The sequence below is a fragment of the Pseudonaja textilis genome, chromosome Z (genome assembly GCF_049901715.1).
Source record: "Pseudonaja textilis isolate UNSWEBS1 chromosome Z, rPseTex1.2, whole genome shotgun sequence".
Classification (NCBI taxonomy): Eukaryota; Metazoa; Chordata; class Lepidosauria; order Squamata; family Elapidae; genus Pseudonaja; species Pseudonaja textilis.
The window spans coordinates 134,881,342-134,906,128 of record NC_142008.1 but is presented as its reverse complement, the minus strand read 5'-3'; the positions used below and the strand labels follow the sequence as shown (position 1 = coordinate 134,906,128).

The window sequence follows — 24,787 nt, the reverse complement described above, 5'->3', positions numbered from 1 at the left end:
ACACAGATAAACCTCCAAGTGACCTTAATGACTGGCTAAAAGAATGCAAATGACCAGCTATCTGTAAGGAATATAAATCCTTCCATTCCCCACCATCCAGTCAGAGCTGAAGAAGCTTCTTGGATGAGAAGTGAAACGTCTTCAAAGGAAAAACAATCAGTACAGTTGAAAAAGCACCTTTGGGATATGCAGATATTGGTAGGTGTTTCAGCCAATGGAAAAATAGCTTCCAGCATCCCAATTTGTAAAACAGCATTTTTGTCATTTTCTTTGAATTGTAGGATTTGCATTGCAACCAAAGACTCATGCCCAGAATCTCTTATTTCAGCCAACAGGCATGAATGGCTCCTCTGGCCCAGGAGATTCAGTGCATTTTTGCAGGCATGTTGCTAATGTTAAGCAGTCATCCCAGGATGATGGTTTGGGGAGGGGCTGCTGTGGTTTTCAAAAATGTTTTGCAGCTGGAGCCTATGATGTATGTGTGGGCAGAGCTCTAACAGCCAGCAACTGATGCTGAAATTAACCGTGACACAGGTCGTTTCAACCCAAGGTTTAGCTGAGCTGCAAAACAGACAGCCACATCAGGATGCTGCCAAGTAGGAAAACTAACAATCCTTTCCACATATAGGTATCATTCCTAACCATCATGTCACCCAAAAATGCTTTCTGATGTCACACACCAGCACCCCCATTTTATATTGTGTGAGATAGATGGCAAAACAAATATACTGTAAACAAACAAACATACTTGCATCATGTACTGCATATGTATACTGTGGAAGAATAAGTTTGCGTTGCAAGGTATGTTTCATCACAAGGCCTTCTACACACACACACACACACACACACACACACACAACTGATGCCTATGATTCCATAGGATGAACCTGCTTTCCTAAATCTCCCATCCTTATTTTAGCTGAGGCATAACAGAATAACAGATTTGAAAGAGACCTTGGAGGTTGTCTAGTCCAGCCCCTTGATCAAGCAGTAGATCCTGTATCATTTCACACAAATGTTTGCCTGATCTCTTCTTAAAAGCTTCCAGTGAGAGAGCATCCACAACTTCTAAAGGCAAACTATTCCACTAAGTGTTCTGCAGGAAATTTCTCCTTAGTTTCCATCCATTGAAGCACTCTCATCATGGTTCTGAGTAATGCTCCCAATCAATTCAAGATTCTGAGGCTTAGCTTCCTCAAAAATCCTGTTTATTGGGCACATCATATCAGCCTGATGTCAGGTCCCATAGATCCCTATCAGGACACTGCCACTCTTGTGGGGAGGGCCTGGATGAATTCCTCACATTATAACCTTTTTTTCCCCTATAGTATGCCTATCCTGGAAACGTAAGCGGGGAGGGAATGGATAGAGAGCCATCTGTTTTGTCTCAGCACCAGAGCCTCCAGCAAGCCAGCCCGGAACAACTTCTTATCATCTTCTCAGCCCTCAGTTCTCAAAACAACTTTGCACCTATGGATTGGCTTGCCCTGCTCCGGGCTGAGGGGAGGGCTTTCTATCTCTTATGCGATGGAATCCTCAGATTCTTCCATCTTTGTCTTGCTATCACTTTCTTTCAATAAAAGTTTCCTTTTGAAATAATGCCCATTTCAACAATTCTGCTTTCCTGAGTAGCAGAGGAGAGGCAAGTCCTTATGCATGGTCAGATGTGAAACCAACACTGAATAATTCCTGCATTTTTGGTATAATTAAAGAATAGATACTGCCCATCCCCCTTGTGTCACAGTTCACTGTTAGTCAAACAAGCCTTTGATAAACTTCTTAGCACTCCCTCCTGCTGTTGCTAGGGCACGTTGATCTGGCCTTGGTTCTCAGGAGCGTTATCATTGTTATGTCTAGCGCATTCTACATTCCATGTCTCACTCCTCCACCCCTATACGTATGGCAACTAAGAAACGAAGCAAAAAAATATGGCTTTAGCAAGAATTGTTTCAAGAGTTGACACTCTTTAGTATTGGAACAGTACCATCATGTCACTCCTAGTCCTTCTTTTCATTAGACATATCAAATTCCTGCAACCATTCTTCATATGTTTTAGCCTCTAATCCTCTTTGTTACTCTGAACTCTTTTCAGAGTCTTGACATCTTTTTTATATTGTGGAGACCAAAATTGGACACAATATTTTGAGTGTGGTCTTACCAAGAGTCGCTCCAGTCTTGTGCTTTTTAGACGAATTACAATCTGTGCTCAAGGATTACTTGGTTGATTTTGCAATTGTGTTGTCTATACTGCAGTGGCCCACCATAAGTATTCTGCATTATTATTATTCCAACTGTGATTCCATATGGCCTGCTTCCAAATGAGGCATGTATTGCATCTGTTCTTATTTGTACTTGAAAAACCTGTCACTATGACTTCCTGTTTTTGGAAGTCTTTCTTGAGTGATAATGCTAAGAATCTTGTATCTGAAATACCCATTTTGCTGCTGGCAGAGCAGATTTATTTTTGCCCGTACAGTGTGATTTGCATTTTCTAACTGAATATGATAGTTTCAATCTGTCTCATAAAAAAATAAGCAATTAACAGCTTTTTTTTTTTTCATGGGAGACCAATTTGGCAATGCCATCAGTTTCATTGCTCCAGAGAAATCTCTCTCTGCCTGGTCTAGTCAGGAGGAGGAATTATAAAGTGGCAACTTCTTTTCTCGTTATTTTCAAGATGTTTAATCAATTGTGGAGTGGTGGTTAAATGTTAAATTCCTTTCAAAATGAGAGTCAAACAAACCATAGTGAAAACAAGCACTTTCCTGACAACTGTGGCTGCAAATAAGGAAAATTCAGTACCTTTGTATATGAAGAAAACATTAAATTTCTGCACACTGTGCAATAAAAAAAAATGCAAATTGTTGTATGGAGGGAAAAATATACACTGCTTACTGTACTATAGTGCTGTGGGCTAATTCACCCAATATACTTTGTTATAACGTTGGGTTTTGATTATGATTTATGGCTTAGTGCTGCTATCTTCCCTGGGGACCATCTAGTTCAGAATTTTTCAACTAGTTCCTTATATTTGGACTTTAGTTTCAAGAATTTTCCATCCTGGATGGAACTTTGCCAATTAGACCATAATGGCTGTGTTTAACTAGAGAATTTATGAAATTGAGATACTTGGAGGGTTCTAAAGGGTGTGTGTGTGTTTGTCTGTGTGTCTGTGGGTGTGGGTGTGAGCGGGTGTGTCTGATAGAGTGCCACACAAGCCCATCCAATTATGATATATCCCATAGGTCATGTTAAATAAATTATTATTTACTTGAAATGTCATCCCAGCCCGTTTCAGATTAGTAGTTTCATATACAGGTAGTTCCTAGACTTACAATCATTTGTTATAAGTGACTTATGACCAGGGGTGGGATTCTGCAGGTTCACACCTATTCATTAGAACCAGTTGTTAACATTCTAAGCAGTTCAGAGAACTGGTTGTTAGAATAAATTGCTGGCCTAATCCTGTAAGGAAGGCAGGAAGGAAACATTCTGGTGTTGCTTACAGAAACTGCCTCTCCATTAACCCTTATTACATTCTTGGCAGGACTAGACTTCCTGTCTCAGGAAGAGTTTTTTCCCCTCCTTTGCTGGTACTTTGCTTGTGTGGAGTGACCATTTAAAGTTACAATGGCACTGAAAAAAGTGACTTATGACCATTTTTCACACTTACAACTGTTGCAGCATCCCCACAGTCATGAGAGGCCAGGCAAGGAGATGCGTGCCTCGATGTGAGTGATGTTGAGTTGGCTACACCCAGCCAATCACATTACCACCAAGACAAACCCACCAACTAAGCCACGCCCACAGAACCAGTTGTTTAAAAAAATTGAATCCCACCCCTGCTTATGACCATTTTTCACATTTACAACCGTTACATCATCCCTTGGTCATGTGATCAAAATTACAGAGGCTTGGCAACCAACTCATATTTATGACGGTCATAGTGTCCCAGGGTCATGTGACCCCTTTTTGCAACCTTCTGACAAGCAAAGTCAGTTGGGAAGCCAGATTCACTTAATAATCATGTTACTAATAGCTGCAGTGATTTACTTAACAACTGTGTCAAGAACGGTTGTCAAATGGGGCAAAATTCACTTAACAACTGTCTTACTTAGCAACAGAAATTTTGTGGTCATAAGTTGAGGACTACCTATGCATTGCATTAGAAGAATATCAGTCTCTCTGTCCATTCCCCTGTGAGGCACAACAATAAGAGAATAGTTCAAAATCTTTAATACAGTTAAGAGTTTATTCTTTAATATCAATAAATAAGCAGCTAGAAGAATCTCTTCATTTCCTCCAAGTTGAGGAGTTTCATTTGTTTGTTTTTCCTAACAAAATGTTTCCTTCTTTTTATGTGTGCATTAAAAAATCCAGTCCTGGGCTTGAGGTGGGTTCTAGTCATGAGAAGAAGGTGGGGACGGGGAAACAAACATAGTGTGGTCACTAATGCGGAAAGCACTTGGGACGGTATGTGTGCATATGTGCGTGTGTGAGCTTGCGTGTGCGAAGGCAAGGACAGGCAGGTGGTTCAAAATGTACAGAAACCGAGTCGCTGGTGAGGTTCGTGGGTTGGGTAGAGAAGCAGCTGGCAGGGAACATGGCATGGCAAATGCCAGCACTGTGGCCCACACTAGCAATCCCACTAGCAGAGAGGATAAAGAGGAAGAGTGACACTATTAAATAACAGAGGGACAGAGAAGCAGAGGCAGGGCTGAAGACAAGACATTGGGGTTTGGGAAATGGGCAGATCTTGACGATTGGGGGGAAACGATGTGGTTATTTCCATGACGACTCAAAGGTTCACTTCTTTCCTTCTAAATTCTCTGTAAAAAGGGAGGAAGAAAATAAAGAATAAAGTGCAGGGAATGAAGAACCCAAGACCCCCACCCCTCCTCACATCCATTGAAAGCAAGATAAATAACCTAGAACTACTTCCTGCAAAATTTGGTCTGTGATTGGGTTGGAGGCCTAATGGGATTCTCCTCACTTTTCCATTAGCAAGTGGCAGTCTAGCAAATAGCTATTATTGTTTCTGCTGCCTTTTTCTATCTCTATAAACCTTTGTGCCTTCAGCTGATTATCAGAGATATAATCTCATAATCTAATAGCCACATATTGGGGAAAGCCACTCTTTCTAATTGGAGAAGGCATGCCAAATCCCATGGGCCCATACTCCATTACTTGAGTATTACTTCCAATCATCACAATAAACCCTAGTAAGAATGTGTACTCCTTGCAATTTGTTGAGGGTAGTTTTTAAAGTGCATTGTCTCACTTTATGAATTTCTTTCTTCAAGTACTTTCTTTCCCTCCCAATCTTTTTGAGAAATGTTTATGCCTACTGTATATTTTTAATTCTCATTTCCTATATAATTTTTAAATGGTTCTTGGTATACTTAACATCTTCCATTTCTGATGATTGCTGTCATGGAATTTAGTGAATGGTTTAAATAAATATGTTGAAATACTACGGACATCTCACTAAGTTGGAGAAAACTGCCCCTTGTGTTTTCTTAATATGGGAATAAAATAAAATCTCTAATGCTGCGCCCAGTGTTATGCTTAGAAAATGAGACAAACTATAAAATAGCTTTCCCCTAGAGATGGACACTTCTCCTGACATAAATTATGTTTCAGATGTTAACAAAAATGAAGCTTTTCTGGGGATTTTTTTTACAGTTTAAAGGGGGTGCTGTTATCATGTGGATTAATATTTTTGTATGTTGTTCCAGCAGTAATGTTGATTTACTGTAAATTTTGCTAATTATTTATATAATGTTCTGGTATTTTATTACGGACTATGCTGGATATTGGTGAGCTCTTCTAATGATGGAGGTATGTGAGTGGATGAATGCATGGATGCATGAATGGAGTTAGATGGATGGATAGGTGGATGGATGGATGGATGGATGGATGGATGGATAGATAGATAGATAGATAGATAGATAGATAGATAGATAGATAGATAGATAGATAGATAGATAGATAGAATATATTACATTATAGACAGATAGAATATATTACATTATAATTAAGCCCCAAATAATTCTACCGACTAAGAACTAATTTTACACACTGAGTGGAACTTGCTTCCTATGAAGCATTTGTGGCCTTGGAGCTTTAGGGAGAAATCAACAGACCTGGGAATGTTCATTGCCCTAGTTTCATGCATGCTAACCCCAGCACAGAAAAGCTTACCCAACCCAGAACATCATTTTCTCCAAAGCTTTGCCCAAGCATCCTCACCCATTTCTTAAGAAGAAACTGACAACACCAAAAGCAGCAGGCCCACAGAAGGAGCATCATCCCCTATGCTGTCCAGCAAATGTATGGCCAAGCAATGACATTTGCCTAAGCATGACACAAGGGCAATAAAGGCACAGCTAGGCACTGGAAGGCTGTGGAAAGCAGAAAAGACTTTTGTGCGAACAAAGGTCAGTCTAAGACTATCCTCTCATTGAACCAAACACAATGAAGTCAGAAGCATCTTTAAAAGGGCGCCAAGGCCAAGAATGGCCAGGAAAGGTGGAATGTACGAAAAAGTCCGACTAACAGAAGTACAGTTTGGAATGTGGCAGTTAGAGTTCATAGAATCCAACAAATTAACATGTAAAATGGTTTGCACTGAAATTTATCCTGTCTTTTTCTTTTAAAAGATCCTATGAAATTATTCAGTGGTTTCAAAACTGAACTCTAAACTACCCTAGGATTTTTTAGAAATTTCTAAGATGTTCCTCAAAGGAAGGATCAATAAATCAGGCAAGTTTTCCTAAGAAGTAATTTGTTTCCCCGACTGAGCTTCCTCTGCAACACAGGAACTGCAGAAGTCATAAGAGGTGTTGATGACCATTCATATAGGAGTCAGTTTTAATGTAAAAATGTTCCAATTTCTCTTGCAGTGTTGTTATAGAAAGTAGGGAAAATAACATTGACAGAGATATGAATGATCCATTACTGGGGCAGAAAAGGATGAAACATATTTTAAGTTTACAAAAGACATAATATTCAGAATCAGACCCTCTCTAATTTATCGGTCTGTCATATAATAACTGTAGAGAGTATGGAAAATGTCCTTGATAGAAATACACAGGTTCCATCATCTGGATGATTGGGATGTGTGTGAAAAAGGTTTTAAGTTCACAACAGAAAAATACTGGAAAGGGTTCAGACACATTCTGTGTTTATAGCCAAACTTAGTAAAGGTATTCCACCCCCCACCCCAACCCCGCACTTTCTGTGGAGTTGACTTCTTGGATGGACTCTACCTTGTGGTGCTGATGTCAATCCTGCAAATCTGATTGTGTTGTATCTTCTTTTCTTACAGTTCAGTGAATTAAAGAAGGGTCTGTCTAGGCTGCTTCTGAATATTATGTCTTTGGTGAACATAAAATATGTTTCATCCCTTTTTGCCCTAATATATCTTTAGGGCTAATTTAACCCTAATTTATCTTTATTTTGCCATAATATACCTTGTATATCTCTGTCAAGGTTATTTTCCCTACTTTCTGTACCAACATTACAGATACACTGGTTCAGCAGTCTTCTAAGAAATGCTTGGCATTGTAATTTTGCTGATTTGAGTATCTTGGCACATGAACCAAACTACCATTTACATTTCAGTAGACTGAAATAGGAACCAATCAGCAAAACAGATTATTATTGTGCCTTTCCTCCTCCTTCTCTCTTTGTCACTAATTCCTTTATATTCAATATTATGTACATAGGCTTCACTGGGGATGAAGCAGAAGGTGAAGGAAGAGAAGGATGAGGATAAACTTTCTGGTTTTCCTATGTTCACATTACCTACGTCTACTCTAAGGTAGAGTCACTGAGGTTGGCTAGATCAGGCTCCAACCTATTTTGTGAAGATTAGTGGATTAGACATGGTGCTATATTCTCTGAAATATTTGGAGCTTTTAAAGTGGATATACAAAGATTCCTTGGCAGTCGTGTTAATCCCACCATCTTAAAAATGCTAAATTTGAACCCTACTTGGAAATTCAGCTTGCTCTGTGGGCATTCAAAACATAATATGTATAGTTGATGTTTGTTGAAGTTGCCATGACCGTTCCTGCATCCCAACAAGAAGTTGAATTTGTGCAACATGGAGATTACCACCATTAAAACATTTCATGAAGAAATGGTAATCTTAGAATAATTCTCTTTCAGGGAGAATTTAAGAGCTGTGGTGGCTCAGTGGTTAGAATGCAGTACTGCAGGCTACTTCTGCTGCCTGCTGGCTGCCTGCAATTTGGCAGTTCGAATCCCACCAGGCTCAAGGTTGACTCAGCCTTCCCTCTTTCTGAGGTGGGTAAAATGAGGACCCAAATTGTTGGAGGCAATAGGCTGACTCTGTAAACTGCTTAGAGAGGGCCGTAAAAGCACTGTGAAGTGCTATATAAGTGCTATTGTTATTTTCTCTCTCTTGTCCTATGAAGCAGGCTCTCTCCCCCTATGTAGCTGGGCCCTGATTTCCTGGACAATGTCAGTTGAAGCAAACAGACTGTCCAAGCAAAAAAGAAACATTTTTCCCAGCTCCGCACAGATATTGCCTATTTTTTTTGCATAGATCAACAGACAGATATAAAAGAATTGCCAGAGAACAAACAAGGCATGCAATTATGGTTGTACAGTAAGATACCTGGGAGGCAGGACACAGGAGAATAGAGGGGGAAGGAGCTTATGCTATAGGATGGAAAGGATAAAAGAAGCCAGAGTTAATAGAGATTAGGAAGGACATTCAGAAGAGGAGGAGAATATTATTAGTCTGGTGGAATGAATAAGTAAAACGAATGAATGAATGAATGATTAGCAACCCATAAATGAGGGAGAACTCTTTAGAATAAAAGATAGGCAAACAACTGTTTCTTCTCTCTTTTGTTATATCTTATTACGCAGAACTCCCAGAGGTGCTTTTTCAAAAGGTCCTGGACTTTATTTCTCATTGAAGACATTTTTCTTCCCACCCAAGAAGCTTCTTCGACATCGCCTTTGAAAAAGCACTTTTGGGACAACCATGACCTGGATAATTGAGAATCTCCACAGACAAACAGACAGTTTGCATCTATGTCAATGCTTCCCCTGGTCCACCAGACCTACATTATCTTCAGATCTAAAAAAGTGAAACCAAGGATCCAAAGGCAACTCCACAGCTTTATAAAAGGGACTTTGCCATTGCCTTTATCAGAACTGATACCAGATGCATCTGGATGTGCTCCATGGAGTTCCCTAGGAAGAAGCCCAAGGGACCAAGGACCAAATCCTATATTTAAAGGTGTGTTGTTGCACTGAATGACTGAAGATGGGAATTCTAGACTAATGAGGAAATATCAGAGGAAGGCAGGAAATAATTACAAAGAGAAAGATCAGAAGGGAGGGGACATCCCATTTCTTATCTTCTCCAACTTGATGATTTTGCTTTCATGGATTCCATCTGGGAAATCCACTTCCAGTAAGGAGGAAAAGGCAAAGGACTGGGAAGATAAGGTATGTTAGGGAGGCTTACGCTCCAGATAGTTCCGGGCAATGAATTTGAGACATTCATCCAGAAAGATGACGGGCAAGGATATCTTGAACACCATGAGCCAATGATGCAACTCCAAGTGTGTCAGTTTGAAGATCATCTGGAAAACACAAGAACAACAATGGAGAAATCAATAGAGAAATATGTATTTTCTTCTACCTTTCCACTCATAGTCAGGCTATGTACTAAAATGATAGGCTACATTAAATATAATTGTGGTGGAAACTAATCAAGGAGAGAAGCAACTCAGAACTAAGAAGAAATTTCTTGGCAGTTAGAACAATTAATCAGTGGACCAACTTGCCTCCAGAAATTGTAAATGCTCCAACACTGGAAGTTTTTAGAAAGATGTTGGATAACCATTTGTCTGAAGTGGTGTAGGATTTCCTGCCTAAACAGGGGGTTGGACTAGAGGACCTCCAAGGACCCTTCCGTTATTCTATTCTATTCTAATTGGCTGAATCCTGATTAAAAATTGGATTTAATATATGGGATTTATTATTCCAAGCAAGTAGGACTGTATAAATCCTTTGATGAAGGAATTCTGGAATGAATGGGAGAACACTTGAAGCATCTCTTTTCAAGCCATGAAAGAAGCTGTTTCTTCTAGATTGAGCGTGCTGCTTTCAGAAGCTACTCTTAGATGTTTCCATGTGAGTATACCTGCCTGCACAGCTGCTTCACTTGTTATTTTTCCCAGCAAGCAGAGGTGGCTGTGCATATTCACACATGAAGAAGCAGCCAGAAACAGTTTCTGGAACAGCTGTAGAAGCCTGGAAAAGACTTCTCCAGTTAGAAGCACAGTAGAACAACTATTTGAATGATTTGGGGTGGGTGGGAGGATTTTGCACACACTGCTGTGCATTCTGAAGTATTTTTTTTCGAAAGGATTTACATAATCTTGTTCTTGATTTCTATAGAATTCTGTAGAATTCAGCAAGAAGTGGGAGTGCAGCCTTCTAGCCATTTGGGTTATGCCATGCCTCAGATTTGAAGGCAAAATTTTGATATGCACCCATCTGCTATTCCCTAAAACAACTGGGTATGTTGGTCATGTAGCTGTCCTCTTTGCCACATGATCCTGGAAATGATACAGTGGCTTTAAAGAGCTGAAGAAAAGTCTTGCTTTATTTGTGTCTCTGCAGACTTCGTAGCCTCTTTTTACTTTTGAATCCTAAAGTAAAATCCCCCCAGCTCTCACTGATCAAAAATGTGGGCACCATTACTTACAGGCAGGGGGTCAATGTAAAGGATGACAAAATGCAGAGACATGGAGAGGCAGATAGATCCCAGAAGCCAGATGTTCACCCAGGGAGGCATCCGTACCAAGGACTGGTTCTCTGAAAGGCTATGTAGGAGAGAGAAACAGGAAATTGAATCAAAGTTATGATTTCCATCCTGTTTTTGAAACGAGAGCTTCCAGTCTTAAATAACCAGTCGGTGCAAATGTATAGCAACAAGTCCTCTAAAACAAAATTGAGATATATGAGAAATGAGCAACTTTCCTTTGAGCAAAAGGGTAAATAGATAGATCTCTTAACTCTGCTTGCAAGGTCCCAGCCCTGAGAATTAACAAATGGGTTCATTTGAGGATTGTGACAAATTAGAACACGGTATTGCAATTTGGATGCAAAATTCAATTAATCTCAGACTTCATTTTAAATCAATACTTTATGACTTTAAAACATTTGGTCAGAATGGGAAAGCTAGTGATTGGAGGCACTTGTTCTTTGCCCTCCCTCCTGAACAATAAAACATGAATTCATTATGCAAATAAGTAGATGTTTTAAATTAAGGGTACTTGTCTTTGGAGCATGGCAGTAGTTCTGCCGCAATAACTGGGAAAGCATGCTTTTGTGCTAATTAACCTTGGCATGCTTCAGCAGGCTGCCTTTCTTCCATGATAGATGAGATATAGGTGATTTACAATGTTATTTTTCAGATATTCTTTAGTTCCCTATATTGCTGCAAAAGTTATTTTGCCTTACATATTTGCAGCGGCTGGTGTTTTGCATGAAATGTAAGTTAACTTGTAATATACATTTTTGCACATTGTTAAAAAAGCTAAATTAAAACTAAATCTCCAATATTCATTTTTTGTTGGCATGACCTTTGAATTATCTTCACAGAGTTAATTTGTCCTTCCCCATCATCTTGCACAATTTGGAAAGCTGGAGAAAGCATAAGATTTACACAAAGTGGAAACAATGCATGGAGAAATATTAGTGAAAATGTGCAAGACAGTACCATGGCTTTCATCCTCCTCCACTTTACCTGTTGAGCGCATTGCACATCTCAATGGTGACCAAGACGGACAAAGCCATAGTCATGGGGACAGAGGACTCAAAGATGTCACAGTCCAAGCCATCAAAGGAAGGGTGGTCTTCTGTACATTGCATGAAATGGGACTAGGAGAGGAAAAGAAGAATGCGGGAAAGTGAGATTAAAACTGAACAGGGCTTTTCCGAATTAAGAAAATCCTCATTCAATACTTGTCTCCCATAACTTAGAACAGGGGTGTCAAACTCAAGGCCCAGGGGCAGGATCTGCCCCACAGGGTGCTTAAATCGGGCCCGCAGGGCCAACCTGGAAACTTCAAGGCTTGCCTGTGGTGCCTCTAGCAGCTAAAACGGGCCATGGGGGGGGGGGCTCGTTTTCACCCTCCATGGCCTCCTGCAGCATATTGCTGGTTGGAACTGGGCTGAAAGCCAGGCCAAAATGGGGCAAAAACGGCTGGAAAATGGGGCAAAAATGGGTCCAAAACAAGCCAAAAAACAGGCCAAAAATGCCCCCCAAATGGGCCAAAAATGGTTGAAAAACATGGCGAAAATGGGCCACGTTGCCCATTTTTGGCCAGCAGAGTGCTACAGGAGGCCATGAAGGGTAAAAATGAGGCACTTGGGGGCCATGTGCTGACCCTCGCACCCCATTTTGGCTGTCAGGGTGCCTCAGGAGGCATCTATCCTGCCCCCCCCTCCATCATCCCCCATGCCGCACCGTGCCTCACGCTGCCCCCCACGCCGCCAGCCTCAGAGGAGAATGCTGATCCAGGCCTCGTAGAAATCCAGTTGGACACCCCTGACTTAGAGCAATCAAAACTCACCAACTGATGGTAAGACACTCCAGGTCCATCCTCAGCATATAGGAACCACCAGGCAGCAGCCCCAACAGTGGCTGCTCCAACATACACTGTAGGCAAAACAAAAATGAAAAACTATTGTGAGCAAAGAAAAGGCCAGTGATAGCAGAAGGGGGTATCTCCTCAAGGATGATTGCTGAGAAACTGGGGTGAAAGGGTTTGGTTGGTTTCTTCCTTGAGCCATGATGGCATAGTAGTTAGAATGCAGTACTGAGGCTAATTCAGCTCACTGCCAGCAGTTCGATCCTCAATGATTCAAGGTTGATTCAGCCTTCCAAGGTTGGTAAAATGAGGAGCCAGATTGCTGTGGGCAATACGCTGATTCTATAAACCACTTAGAGAGGGTTGCAAAGCCCTGTGAAGCAGTATATGAATCTGCTATTGCTATTATTTATCTGGTGAATGCATATTTTGCCCTACAGTATCCTAACATTTGCAAACATATAATAATAAGTACAAATAACATGCAACTGACTGAAGAATAAACCAAAGATTGCCTAATTGTACCAGGTTGGGTCATGCAGAAGATTTGTACTTGCCTGGGGTTTTGGAGATGATACAGATTGCTGATCTGAGGTCGCATAAGACAAGGATGAAGGTACAGACTTGAATTCACAGTTATAATATAGGGCCAAAATCAGGGGTGGGATTCTGCCGGTTTGGACTGGTTCAGGTGAACCTCTGGCTCCAAAGATCAGCTAGGACAGAACTGGTTCGCTCCGGTGATCATGTGGGCCCGCCCACCCGCCTGCCCCTGTGCTGAACTGACCTTTATCATCCCAGCTGATCAGTGCGGAAAAGCGGGTTGCTGCCCCTCAGTTGTGTTACTTCCCCGAAGTAACATAGCAGGTAAGGATTTTTCTTTGCTGTTCATGCACATACAGCGCATGTCAGGTGTGTGCGCGCGATCACCGAACTGGTTGTTACACCAGCAGCATCCCACCCCTGGCCCAAATATATGATATAGGTCCAAAGCTAGACTAAGGCATCAGCTATGGGAGGAAAGCACTTACTTCCAATAGCCATGTAGCGGAAGAAGAGCCAACCGCTAATCAGGGGCTCCTTGGGGCTGCGGGGCGGCTTGTTCATGATGTCCAAATCAGGGGGGTTAAAACCCAAGGCGGTGGCTGGAAGCCCATCAGTCACCAGGTTCACCCACAGCAGCTGTACAGGGATCAAGGCTTCAGGGAGACCGAGGGCGGCTGTAAGGAAGATACTGGAATGGGGAGATACAGAAAAGAAAGACAAGCATGAGATCAAAGAAATCTCTGGAAGGCAGGAACATGTGATGTCATCATCATCATCATTTGGGGGGACAGATCTCCCCCACCATAGTTACTTGGGGTTGATTTGTTCCTCTGCAAAAGTGTTTTCCGGACAACCTGGTTTAGCTTTGAAGCTAAACCAGGCCAGATGACGGCATGCAAAGCCCCTTACCAGACAACCTCACCCACGTTAGAGGAGATGAGGTAGCGAATGAATTGTTTCATGTTGTTATAGATGGCCCGGCCTTCTTCTACTGCAGCCACAATAGTGGAGAAGTTATCATCAGCCAACACCATTTCAGAGGCAGTTTTGGCCACTGCAGTGCCAGAGCCCATGGCAATTCCAATTTCGGCTTTCTTCAGAGCTGGGGCATCATTGACACCATCACCAGTCTATCAGGAGACAAAAGGAGGCAGGAGGGGAGGAAGGAGATAGAGAGTTAACTGAGATATAAAGAAGTAAATATTGGAAAACCTCCAGGTTCCAAAACTGAACAACCCTCCTTGATGAGGGGCGTGAGGTGGTCCACCATTTCAGAAAAGAATGGAAAAGAAGCCGTTAAAAATATCCTAAATGATTAACTCCTAAAGTGAGTTCCTGAAATGTTCCCTAATGCTTCCTAATTACATCATGTCCCTTCAGAGCTCTGGTTCAAAGAAACAGGGTTCGGTTATCTTTATTATTTTAGCATTTATTTTAAATTTTATTTTAATTAAGTTTGATTTGATTCCTAATTCTTTGGAGTGTCCAGTGGTTTGCCTCTGTCTTTTAAAAGTTTGGTATAGGAATAAGACATGGTTCTCTTTTGTTAATTAATCCTCAGATCAAACGAGTGAAAAGGGAGAAACATAGAAAGGTCTCTTTCCTAATAGCTTAAATGAAAAGAGATGCTCCCTTGTTCACCAAACAGTAATAAATTTCTGCAGCATCCAATCTGAACAGCACACACTCTGCTAGAGAGAAGTTGCCTGAAGATGGGCTTTTATTCTTTTTAATGAACATCAAGCTACAAAAATGTAAACAATCCTATAACTTTTACAGGTTGTCCTCAATGTATAGCCAGTCTTTGGGCAACTATTTGAAGAAGCAACAGCACTGAAACTAGTGATTTACAACTGGTCTTCATACTTATGACCGTTGCAGCCTCCCATGGTCACATGCTCACAATTTGGGCATATATTTACAGTTGTGGCATTCTGCGGTCATACGATCACCATTTGCAACTTCCAACAAGCAAAATCAATGGGGGAAGCAGGATTTGCTTGATGACTATGTGATTCATTGAACAACCACAGAAATTCGCTTAACGACTACAGCAATAAAGGTTGTAAAATCAGGCGAAACTCACTTAACAACCACCTTAACAACATAAGTTTTGGACCCAATTGTGGTTTTAAGTCAAGGAAGTACCTCTATTGAATTTCTCCAGCGCCCATTCAGTCATCCAGAGCTAATGGTGGGGGTAGTTCCCTGCCCACATATCATCTTTTAACAACCCCATAGTCCATTGTGTAGTGGAATGGGAGTTAGTAGAGTATTTAATGGCCGGATGCCCTTCCTGTCACCAATGCAGAGTTTTGTTCAGCAGATACAGTCTGCTGAATATAGTCTCATTGTGCCCAGAGAGAGAAATATCTGCCTCCACTTGGGATCAGCCTCCTGATTGTGAGCTGGGCCACTGAACCACTCCTTCCCTGCCCACATATATTCCCATCTATTCACCATAGCAGTGATCTCATCGAAGCTCTGCAGGAACTCCACGATCTTTGATTTGTGCGTGGGCTCAACCCGTGCAAAGCAGCAAGCTCTTCGGCAGGCTTCTCGTTGCTCAGCAGAGGGCAAATCGTCAAACTCCCGGCCAGTGTAGGCCTTGCCAGACACTTCTTCATTTTCGCTGAAGATGCCGATGCGGCGACAGATGGCAATAGCGGTACCTTTGTTGTCACCGGTGATCATGATGACACGGATGCCAGCTTCACGGCACAGTTCAATGGATCCTGAAACTTCTTTGCGGGGAGGATCCAACATTCCTACGCAGCCCACAAAGGTCAGGTCAGTCTGCAAAGGTCAGAAAAAAGATTATGAGCTGCCTGTGGAATCTACTAACCAACCAATGGAACAGCTTTCCCTCAGAAGTTGTGGGAGCATCATCACTTGAGACTTTCAAGAAGAGATTGGACTGCCATTTGTCAGAAATGGTGTAGGGTCTCCTGCTTAGGCGGGGGGTTGGATTAGATGACCTACAAGGTCCCTTCCAACTCTGATTATCTGTTATCTGTTTACTAAATAACTCCCATCTGGTCTTTATATCGAGTTTTTACCATGCCAAAGGTGGGAATGTTTGCAATTAAGATAAATAAAGGCTCAAGCTGAATTCTCTGACCACCTTTTCAAAGAGCTATGAAAATGTGGCTTTTCAAAGAGGGGTCTGGGAATGCTTGAAGATTTTGTAACCCAACTGGTGACACATCATGACTTTGTTGTTTGTGTTACTGGGTTTTTTAATAATATAATTTATACTGTCATTTGTAAGCTATTGAGTTTCTTTGAATACGGAACAATTTAGAAGCTAAAGTAATGAATAAATAAAACTTTTCATTGAATAGATCTATTATAATATGGTGGCTTGAGGGGAGAATTGGATCAAAATCTCCACAGAGACAAAGTTCGCGATGATTAGAAGCTTCTCCCAGACTAACTAACTTAGAGCTCACTTATGCATATAGGAAGGAGAAATGTTTTATATGCTAACTCAAATTTCTTGAGAAGAAATAAATAAAATAAAATAGAGAAGAATTAATAGGAGATAAACTAAGAACAGAGAAAATTAAAAAGTGGCCGGTTCCCGCTTTATAACCCTAACTCTAACCCACTTTATTGTTCATATAATGTACTGAACCAAAATGTCAATGCCAATTTTTATTTTGGTGCCTTATATCACCTACTGTGACTTTAAAAACAGGATGTTCAGTGGCTTGCATGAACTAGGTAATAGTGATTTATTCAGTAATCCATGGTTAAACATACAGTGGATGAGCACATTGCTTTTATGTCCAATACCTGGCTTGTCTGTTGTCCTTCAGAGTTCTCAAGAAAGCAGAGATTGAGACGAAGGAATTGCTCTTATGTGACTAAACATAAAGCAATTGCCTTCCATTTTTGCCACCAGGACTTCAGTGTAACTTTAAAGATCATGGACACAGGCCATTCCCACACTCCATAATCAAGCTATATAGTATCTAAAGTCAATCAAGGGTGTTTCCCCCGCACCAGCCGCAAAGCATGTGTTTCCCTTTATACTTGCACATGTTAAAAATGTAATGATAATCCATACATTTGCTATATTGTCTTAACATGTATTTAATAAGCTTTATACTGTTGAATTCAGTTTCATCATTTCTTTCATGAGAGATCCCTGCCCCTAGAAGCTGACCTGGGAGTTTTTGCTATCTTTTGAAAACTCTCAGATCAACTTTCCAGGGCAGGGGTCTCTTACAAAAGAAAATAAATTAAACAGCATTTGAAATATAAAGCTCAGTAAATATATTTTAAGACAATATACTAATATAGGCTAAAATGCGTACATAATCTTCAAAATAAACTCTATTTAGAAAATCATAAAAATATCGTATACAACCTTGGTAACTTTAAAACTTGTGGACTTCAATTCTGGGAACTGAAATCCACAAGTCTTAAAGTTACCAAGGTTGGATAACCCAGCTCTATAGCTTTCAGTAATGATCTACCATTACTAGTAAGCTTTACCTCATAATCAGCAAATCTGGTGGAATCTTCTAAATTCATGTCTTCTCTTTTTGGTGGGGTGTCACGAGTGGCCAATGCCAAGCAACGGAGAGTATCCCGTCCTGTGCCCCACTCTTTGATGATTCCCAATATGTGGTCCTTAACCACGGCAGTGAGGGGAACACGTGTGGTACCCACACGGACATAGTTACAACGATCAATCACACCCTCAGGGGCACCCTACAAAGAAACAACAAATATAACAAGTATTGTCACTTGAGGAGAAAGTGGTTAGAATAGCGAGCAATGTGGCTACATAACTGTCTGAATCAGGTCCAGAGGTGGTATTCAGCAGGTTCTGACCAGTTCTGGAGAACTGGTAGAGGAAATTTTGAGTAGTTCAGAGAACTGGCAAATACCACCTTTGACTGGAGGTTTTACAGTATCCTTCCCTTGCCACACCCACCAAGCCATGTCCACAGAACCGGTAGTAAAAAAAATTGAATCCCATCACTGATCAGGTCATAAAACTTCAGCTTAAAAAGAATCTTTCCTTTATGTTGAAAAGTAAGTGGTAGATATAGTAATCTGAATGTCCATCACTGAACTGTATGACAGCTAAAGGAGGTTCAGATAATTGAAAGTCTATCCATTATTTTTTTCCAATAGGAGAAAATTTACAAATAAGAACAAAACTCCATATGTATAAAACTAACTACAAAAAAAGAAGAGAGAACCTGGTCTTCCCTCTGATATGATGGTCCATGGAAAGATTCCAGGTTAATTTGGATGCCAAGGTAGGTCCCACCTGAACAGTTACCATTTGTATATATCAGGTAGTCCTCAACAATTGAGTGCAAAATTTCTGTTGCTAAGCAAGACAGTTATTAAATAGGTTTTGCCCCTTTTTACAACCTTTCTTGACACCATTGTTCACCAAATGTCTGCAATCATTAAGTTAGTAACATGGTTAAGTGAATCTGGCTTCCCCATTGACTTTGCTTGTCAGAAGGTCGTAAAATGTGATCACACGACTGTGGGACACTGCAACTGTCATAAATATGAACCAGTTAAGTTCTGATCACATGACCAAGGACATACTGCAACAGTCAAAAGTATGACAACATTTGTAAGTCACTTTTTTCAGTGCCATTGTACCTTTGTCACTAAACTAATGATTGTAAGTCGAGGGCTACCTTTAGAAAAGTCAAACTGAGATGGGCCACACACAAGCATAATACCAACCTTGACAAACATCTTGTTACCAACAGCAGCCCTGGAAGCTTTGGCTGGAGAGCAATAGGCAGACATGGACTTCCTGTCACGGGAGAACTCCAGGGTGAATTCCTTCTTCATGAGTTGTTTGATTACCTGAACAAATGCAAAGCAGAGGGAGAAAAAGAGGGTTAAACCTTAACTTTGCTTCACAAAGAACCACAGCAAATGAATGAGATGAATCCAAACAATATACTAGGCTTGGTTTCCAATATTAGCCCAATGCAGAGGACATGGCCACCTCTGGAAAGTATGTAATGTGAGAATAATCATATTTGCTGAACCTCAGAAGAGACCCAAATATACCTGGAGAAGGCCATCAGAGGATGGCTCTTAAGACTGTAAGAAAACAAATAGATTTTTCAATACCACACAAGCAAAATAGATTATTTTAATTAAGTATCAGCTTTCAGGTGATGCTATGTAAGTTTACAGCAGCTAAAATAGCAAAAGGCTGTGGTAATAGTTAAGCCACCAATGATTTGGAATAATTTGGAATTTTAAGCCACCCAGAATTAACAGTTGAGGTGGATGGCTGTAGAACAGGGGTGTCCAACCTTGGCAATTTTAAGACTTGTGGACTTCAACTCCCAGAGTACCTCAGCCAGCAAAGCTGGCTGAGGAACCCTGGGAGTTGAAGTCCACAAGTCTTAAAGTTGCCAAGGTTGGACACCCCTGCTGTAGAGAATCAATCAATCAATAAAAAAACAAATAGATTTATTATAACATCATCTTTCATAAATTATAATTTAGTTCATCAAACCCACTCCTGTGATGTCTGTTATAAGGCAGAATTGGTAAATTACAAAAAAAAAAGTGTGTGGGGGGAGAGAAATGGTACTTGGATGAGTTATATCTCCAGAGAATCAACTCCCTTTTTCGCCCCACAACAAGCCCCTAACACAAACACATTTCTACTGTTGTGTTCCTCCTGTGCTCCACTAAACAGTGCCTCTGCATTCCAAGCCTGTTGCACAGCAGACCATGGGGGAAACTTGAGAACTTCAACATAAACAATGAACGTTGTGGCCTTGAAACACGTTGCATGCTCTTTACGGTGGAGGTGGACATGGCACAACTCAGTGACCGAGCAATATAGGACTTTATATGGTGGAATCTGGCACTAAATTTCAGGAGGAAGGAGTGAAGTCTATTGAATCATTGGTATGAAGAAAGAGATCAGAGAAGGGACCTTCCCTAAATCTTCACAGTATTTATCTGATAGTAATACGGAGTGTGCTTTAATCTGGCAAGATTCTACCTATACGTAAACAACAGCGAAACTACTTTGAGAAATTAATCATGGCAGTCTTGGTTCCCTGTGCCTGGCACTCTAATGAGAGTCGGTTCCTGGAAAAAGCAGGTACTTACTGAGTTGCAGGCATTGGCGCGGTCCACCTTGCTGAGATTTCGTACATCTGTGTTGAAGACATTCATCTTTTCAACCAAGCAGGTAAGGGCAGTTTCAGTGGCCTCACCAACCTTCTCATATACACCTTTGGACTGGGAAAATAAAGAATCAGAGTGATGGTTTTGGTGTGCCAAACTGTGATCATGAAATGCTTGGGGTGTATTACCGGTATCAAGATTCAACCTTGAAGAAGGGCAGTATGGTTGGAAGCAAGAATGATTAATTTAATGTAATTTGAAAAAACATCTCAGACTTGACCCAAATTCTCACACAGAAAAAGAGAGCATTGGGGAGAGAGTATTCAGACTTGCAATATTCTATTACTGTAACTATATAATAACAGAAATTAGCATTCATAACTTTGGTTTTCTAGTCTGGTCTACCTCAGAATACTAATTCTTATAATTCTCAGGGCTGTTCTGCTAGCTTATAACTACTCTCTAGTATTGTTGCTGTTGTTTGTGCCTTCAAATTAGTCTTTACCCCTGGCAATTATACAAATAAGTCCAGGCAGATATTTGAGGACTTTTTCAGAAGTGATTTCCTGTTGTTTTCTTCCTAAGGCAAAGCCTGGCCCCAAGTCACCCAGGTGACTTTGTATCTAAGGTTGGACTAGAATTCCTGGTTTCCTGGTTTTTAGGCCACTGCCTTTAAGCAATACACCAAACTGGTGCTCTGTCTCCAGTCTTAACTGCCTAAAATAATGATCACTAGTGCGTGTAGCACAATTTTATCAACCCTGTGAGAAAAGAAACTAGCAGTAATGAATTTTGTAAGTCCTTTGCCCTCAACACCTGACATATCTCCAGAAATACAAAAGGGAGGAGGATATTTGAACCTCCTTTTATTCCAGGCTTCCCTTCATCTAAGGTTTAACAGTCATTTTCTCAGCTCCAACAAACCTGCCAGTTCTAACTTAGAGAAGGAAATTAGAGGATTTTGGAATCTATTCCCGCTAGAATATTGTCCAGGACTATGTACGATTCCTCTGGATGCCAGGTTAAAATCTGTATATTGCTTTTTAAGAGTTTTTAGACTCCAAAGAATTTTTTTAAATCTCTTCATCTTTTTTGCCTCTGGCTTTAGTTTTATTTTGAGGTTTTGGTGAAAGGGGCCACAGATATCTCTTAATGAACAATTGCTGAGAAGTAGATGATGAAGCCAAAGAGAAGCATTCACCTCGTTATAATCCAGCGAAGAATCATTGCAAAGGGCACAAATTGTGGCCAGTTCAACGAGACCATCATATTGTCCAGTTTTGATTGGTTTGTCATTCTTAAATCTGCATGTGCAAAAAAGTTTTAAAATATCTTTGTTTTATTTATACAGCCCATGTATATGCCCCCCCCCATCTCACAAAAAAGTGACACTGGCAGTGTACAACAAAGAGATAAAGCAATAAACATGTTAGAAATGGTCATTATTTAAAAGTTTTTAAAGCATGAGGCACACAAGTTATTAAATTAGTAAAGGGATCCCCTGCAGAGAAAATGACCATAGCCAGGCCTTAAGAGACTTCTAAATTCAGTTCAGGGGTGAGAATGTTCTAGAAGATGGGTACCAAAGCAGAGAAGGCTTGGCTCCTCTTGTCCACCAACTATACCAGATGGGACTTACAGCATGCCTCTTCTGCCAGATCTTATGGGATGGGCGGATGTAATTGGGAAGTGGTGGTCCTTCAAATAACCCAGCTCTATGCAATGAAGGGCTTTAAAGGTCAAAAGCAGGACCTTGAATCAGACCCAGAAGCAAATTGGCAGCCTGTGAAGGACATCCTGTCCTAGAAACATATATCACTGCTGATGGAAAACCCATTTTAGTTAGCCAGTGCAACAGTACTACAGAAACCATGTTTCAAGTAATACAAAGTCCATCCTATGTGGCCCTCACTGCCCACATCGCTGCGTTTTGCACCAGTGGAAGCTTCTGGATAGTCTTCAAGGGCAGCCCCACTTAGAGTGCATTACAATACTCCAATTCGAAGGTGACTAGGGCATGAGTGACAGTGAGCAGTGCCCCACATAACCAGAAACAGACTCAAATGGCACATAGCACAAACCTGTGGAAATGCCTTCCTAGCCATGAATGCTACCTACTTTTTAAGCATAGGGTCTATCCAGGACAGTACATCATATCTAGCACCAAGGATGGCAAAGTCCTGGAACTGACAGGGCCCCAAACTCAAAGCTACTCGATCTTGCCAGAATTCAGCTGAACTTGTTGCTTCCCACCCTATCGCCTCCAGGTACTGGAATAGAATGGCCATGGCATTGCTTAATTCAGCAGGGGCTGAGATATATAATTGAAAGGGGCATAGATTGTTTCTGTGAATTATGGGAGAAGCAAAACAACATCTCAAAAATCAAAGCATCTGGAATTTCTGGAAGAATAAATACCACACTAAGGCAGAATAGGATTTATTTAGTTTTGAGTCAGTATTTTGTGTGAAACTAGCCATTATAATTTCAAACCATAATAACCAATAAATTATATTATTTAGCATAATGTAATTAAAAATTAGTGTATATATAAAATGTTTGGCTTTGTTTAGAGTTCACATTTGTACTTACACTTCTCCTTCAGGGGCGTAGGTGGAACCAGTGATACTGAATTCATTTAAGGCACAAAAATCTCCCTCTATTTTATCCACAATAAACATCTAGAGAAAGAGAGGAAGGAAGAAAGGAAGGAGGGAGGGAGGGAAGGAAGGAAGGAAGGAAGGAAGGAAAGAGATTTCAATAAGAATGAAGATGAGATGCCCAAAAGACTCTAGATGAGAAAAATGCTGGCATCCACCTTCAGCTCACCTTGCAAACCGACATTTGGTTGGTAGTCAGGGTGCCAGTTTTGTCGGAACAGATGACGGAGGTGCAACCCAAGGTCTCCACTGAGGGCAGGCTTCTGACAATGGCATTTTTCTTGGCCATACGGCGAGTCCCCAGGGCTAGACAGGTCGTGATGACAGCGGGAAGGCCTGAGGAGAAAGAAAAGGAAGGAGCAAAAAGATAAGCTTGGAGAATTCATGTCATGTTCAAACAAATCCACTTGGATGTCTCCTTTGAGCCTTATTGCCCATAATTATACTTCTTTTTCAGATATGATTGAGGAACTTGTATTATTAGATTCTAATTTGCAACAAAGAATACTAAGGCTTTAATGAGAAATGTAACAGTGTGTCATAGCCAAACAGTACAGAAAATACTGATCTGAACAGTCTCTAAAATCTCAGAGTGACAACATTATAGTAGAAGGACTGGAAAAAATGACCACCACACCCAAGACACTGCAACCATCATAAATTTGAATCAGTTGCCAAGCATCTGAATGTTGATCACATGACTATGGGGATGTTGCAATGGTTGTGTGAAAAGCAGTCATAAAACATTCTTTTCAGTGCTGTTGTAACTTTGAACAGTCATTAAACAAACTGTTGTAAGTTGAGAACTGCCTATATTAGACAGGTGGGCATCCTTCCAGACCTTGCATTGAGCTGTACTCGCTCCCTTCTTTATTGCCTCAAAAATGCCCCTTTGCTCTGTGCAATTCACAGGGCTTTCCTGGCATGAAAGAGGGTGCTATAGGATGCTACTTTTTTTGCAATCTGCTTGCTATTTTTCAGTTTAAAAAAAGATTAAATAAAATCAGGTGGGTCATAGGACATATGTAGCAGTGCAAAAAGTGACACATTTGGACCTGATGTTTTGAGCTCTTTTTGGTTTTGACTTAATGGGATTACAGGTAATCCTCATTTTACGACCACAATTGAGCCCAGCGTTTCTGTTGCTAAGTAAGACATTGGTTAAGTGAGTTTTGCCCCATTTTGCCACCATGCTTGTCACCGTTGTTGAGTGAATCATTGCAGACGTGAAGATAGTAACATGCTTAAGTGAATCTGGCTTCCCCATTGACTTTTCTGGTTGCCAAAGGTAATCACTTGACCCAGTGACATTGCAACCGTCGTAACTTAAGTATGAGTCAGTTGCCAAGCATCTGAATTTTGATCACGTGACCTTGGGGGTGCTTCATGAAAAATGGTCATAAGTCTCTTTTTTCAGTCCCGTTGTAACTTTGAACGATCATTAAGTAAACTGTTGTAAGTCAAGGACTACCTGTATATTATAAATTCAACCACCTAAACCAGTGTTTATAGCTTAGTATTATGTATAACTAGACTACAGCAGGGTTGGTTTTTTTTCAACAAACCAACATGCAACCATGAGAGTTTGCACAAAGTGTAAATCCGGTCATGGATCACTTAAGGCTTTGTGAGAATATGGGTTAATATCTAAAGGGCTGGGTTCCAACACCTTCAGACCCTTTCCAGAGTTCAGCACACCATATGTTCAGTGCAGAAGAAATTGAAAGCACAAAAACACGATGGCAGCAAAAGCTATTTAAAAAAAGAAAGAAATTTGCCGGCATT

General features: G+C 40.8%; 1 protein-coding gene across 2 annotated transcripts in view; it reads right to left on the bottom strand.

Moving 5' to 3' along the window:
- Positions 1-4,233: 4,233 nt before the first annotated feature.
- Positions 4,234-24,787, bottom strand: part of ATP2A1 (ATPase sarcoplasmic/endoplasmic reticulum Ca2+ transporting 1) — a 37,034-nt gene continuing 16,480 nt past the window's right edge. The window contains exons 9-23 of one of the 2 annotated variants that reach the window (XM_026712173.2): positions 23,172-23,338; positions 22,935-23,023; positions 21,544-21,646; positions 20,325-20,456; positions 18,924-19,049; positions 17,700-17,918; positions 15,657-15,992; positions 14,106-14,326; positions 13,682-13,884; positions 12,633-12,718; positions 11,804-11,937; positions 10,760-10,877; positions 9,512-9,629; positions 8,648-8,691; positions 4,234-4,829 (exon numbers count right to left, since the gene is read on the bottom strand). In XM_026712173.2, the coding sequence (XP_026567958.1) occupies positions 8,687-8,691; positions 9,512-9,629; positions 10,760-10,877; positions 11,804-11,937; positions 12,633-12,718; positions 13,682-13,884; positions 14,106-14,326; positions 15,657-15,992; positions 17,700-17,918; positions 18,924-19,049; positions 20,325-20,456; positions 21,544-21,646; positions 22,935-23,023; positions 23,172-23,338 (2,057 nt within the window). In that variant the 3' untranslated portion in view covers positions 4,234-4,829; positions 8,648-8,686. The remainder of the gene's footprint in view (positions 4,830-8,647; positions 8,692-9,511; positions 9,630-10,759; positions 10,878-11,803; positions 11,938-12,632; positions 12,719-13,681; positions 13,885-14,105; positions 14,327-15,656; positions 15,993-17,699; positions 17,919-18,923; positions 19,050-20,324; positions 20,457-21,543; positions 21,647-22,934; positions 23,024-23,171; positions 23,339-24,787) is intronic. The other variant, XM_026712172.2, reaches the window with a different exon arrangement.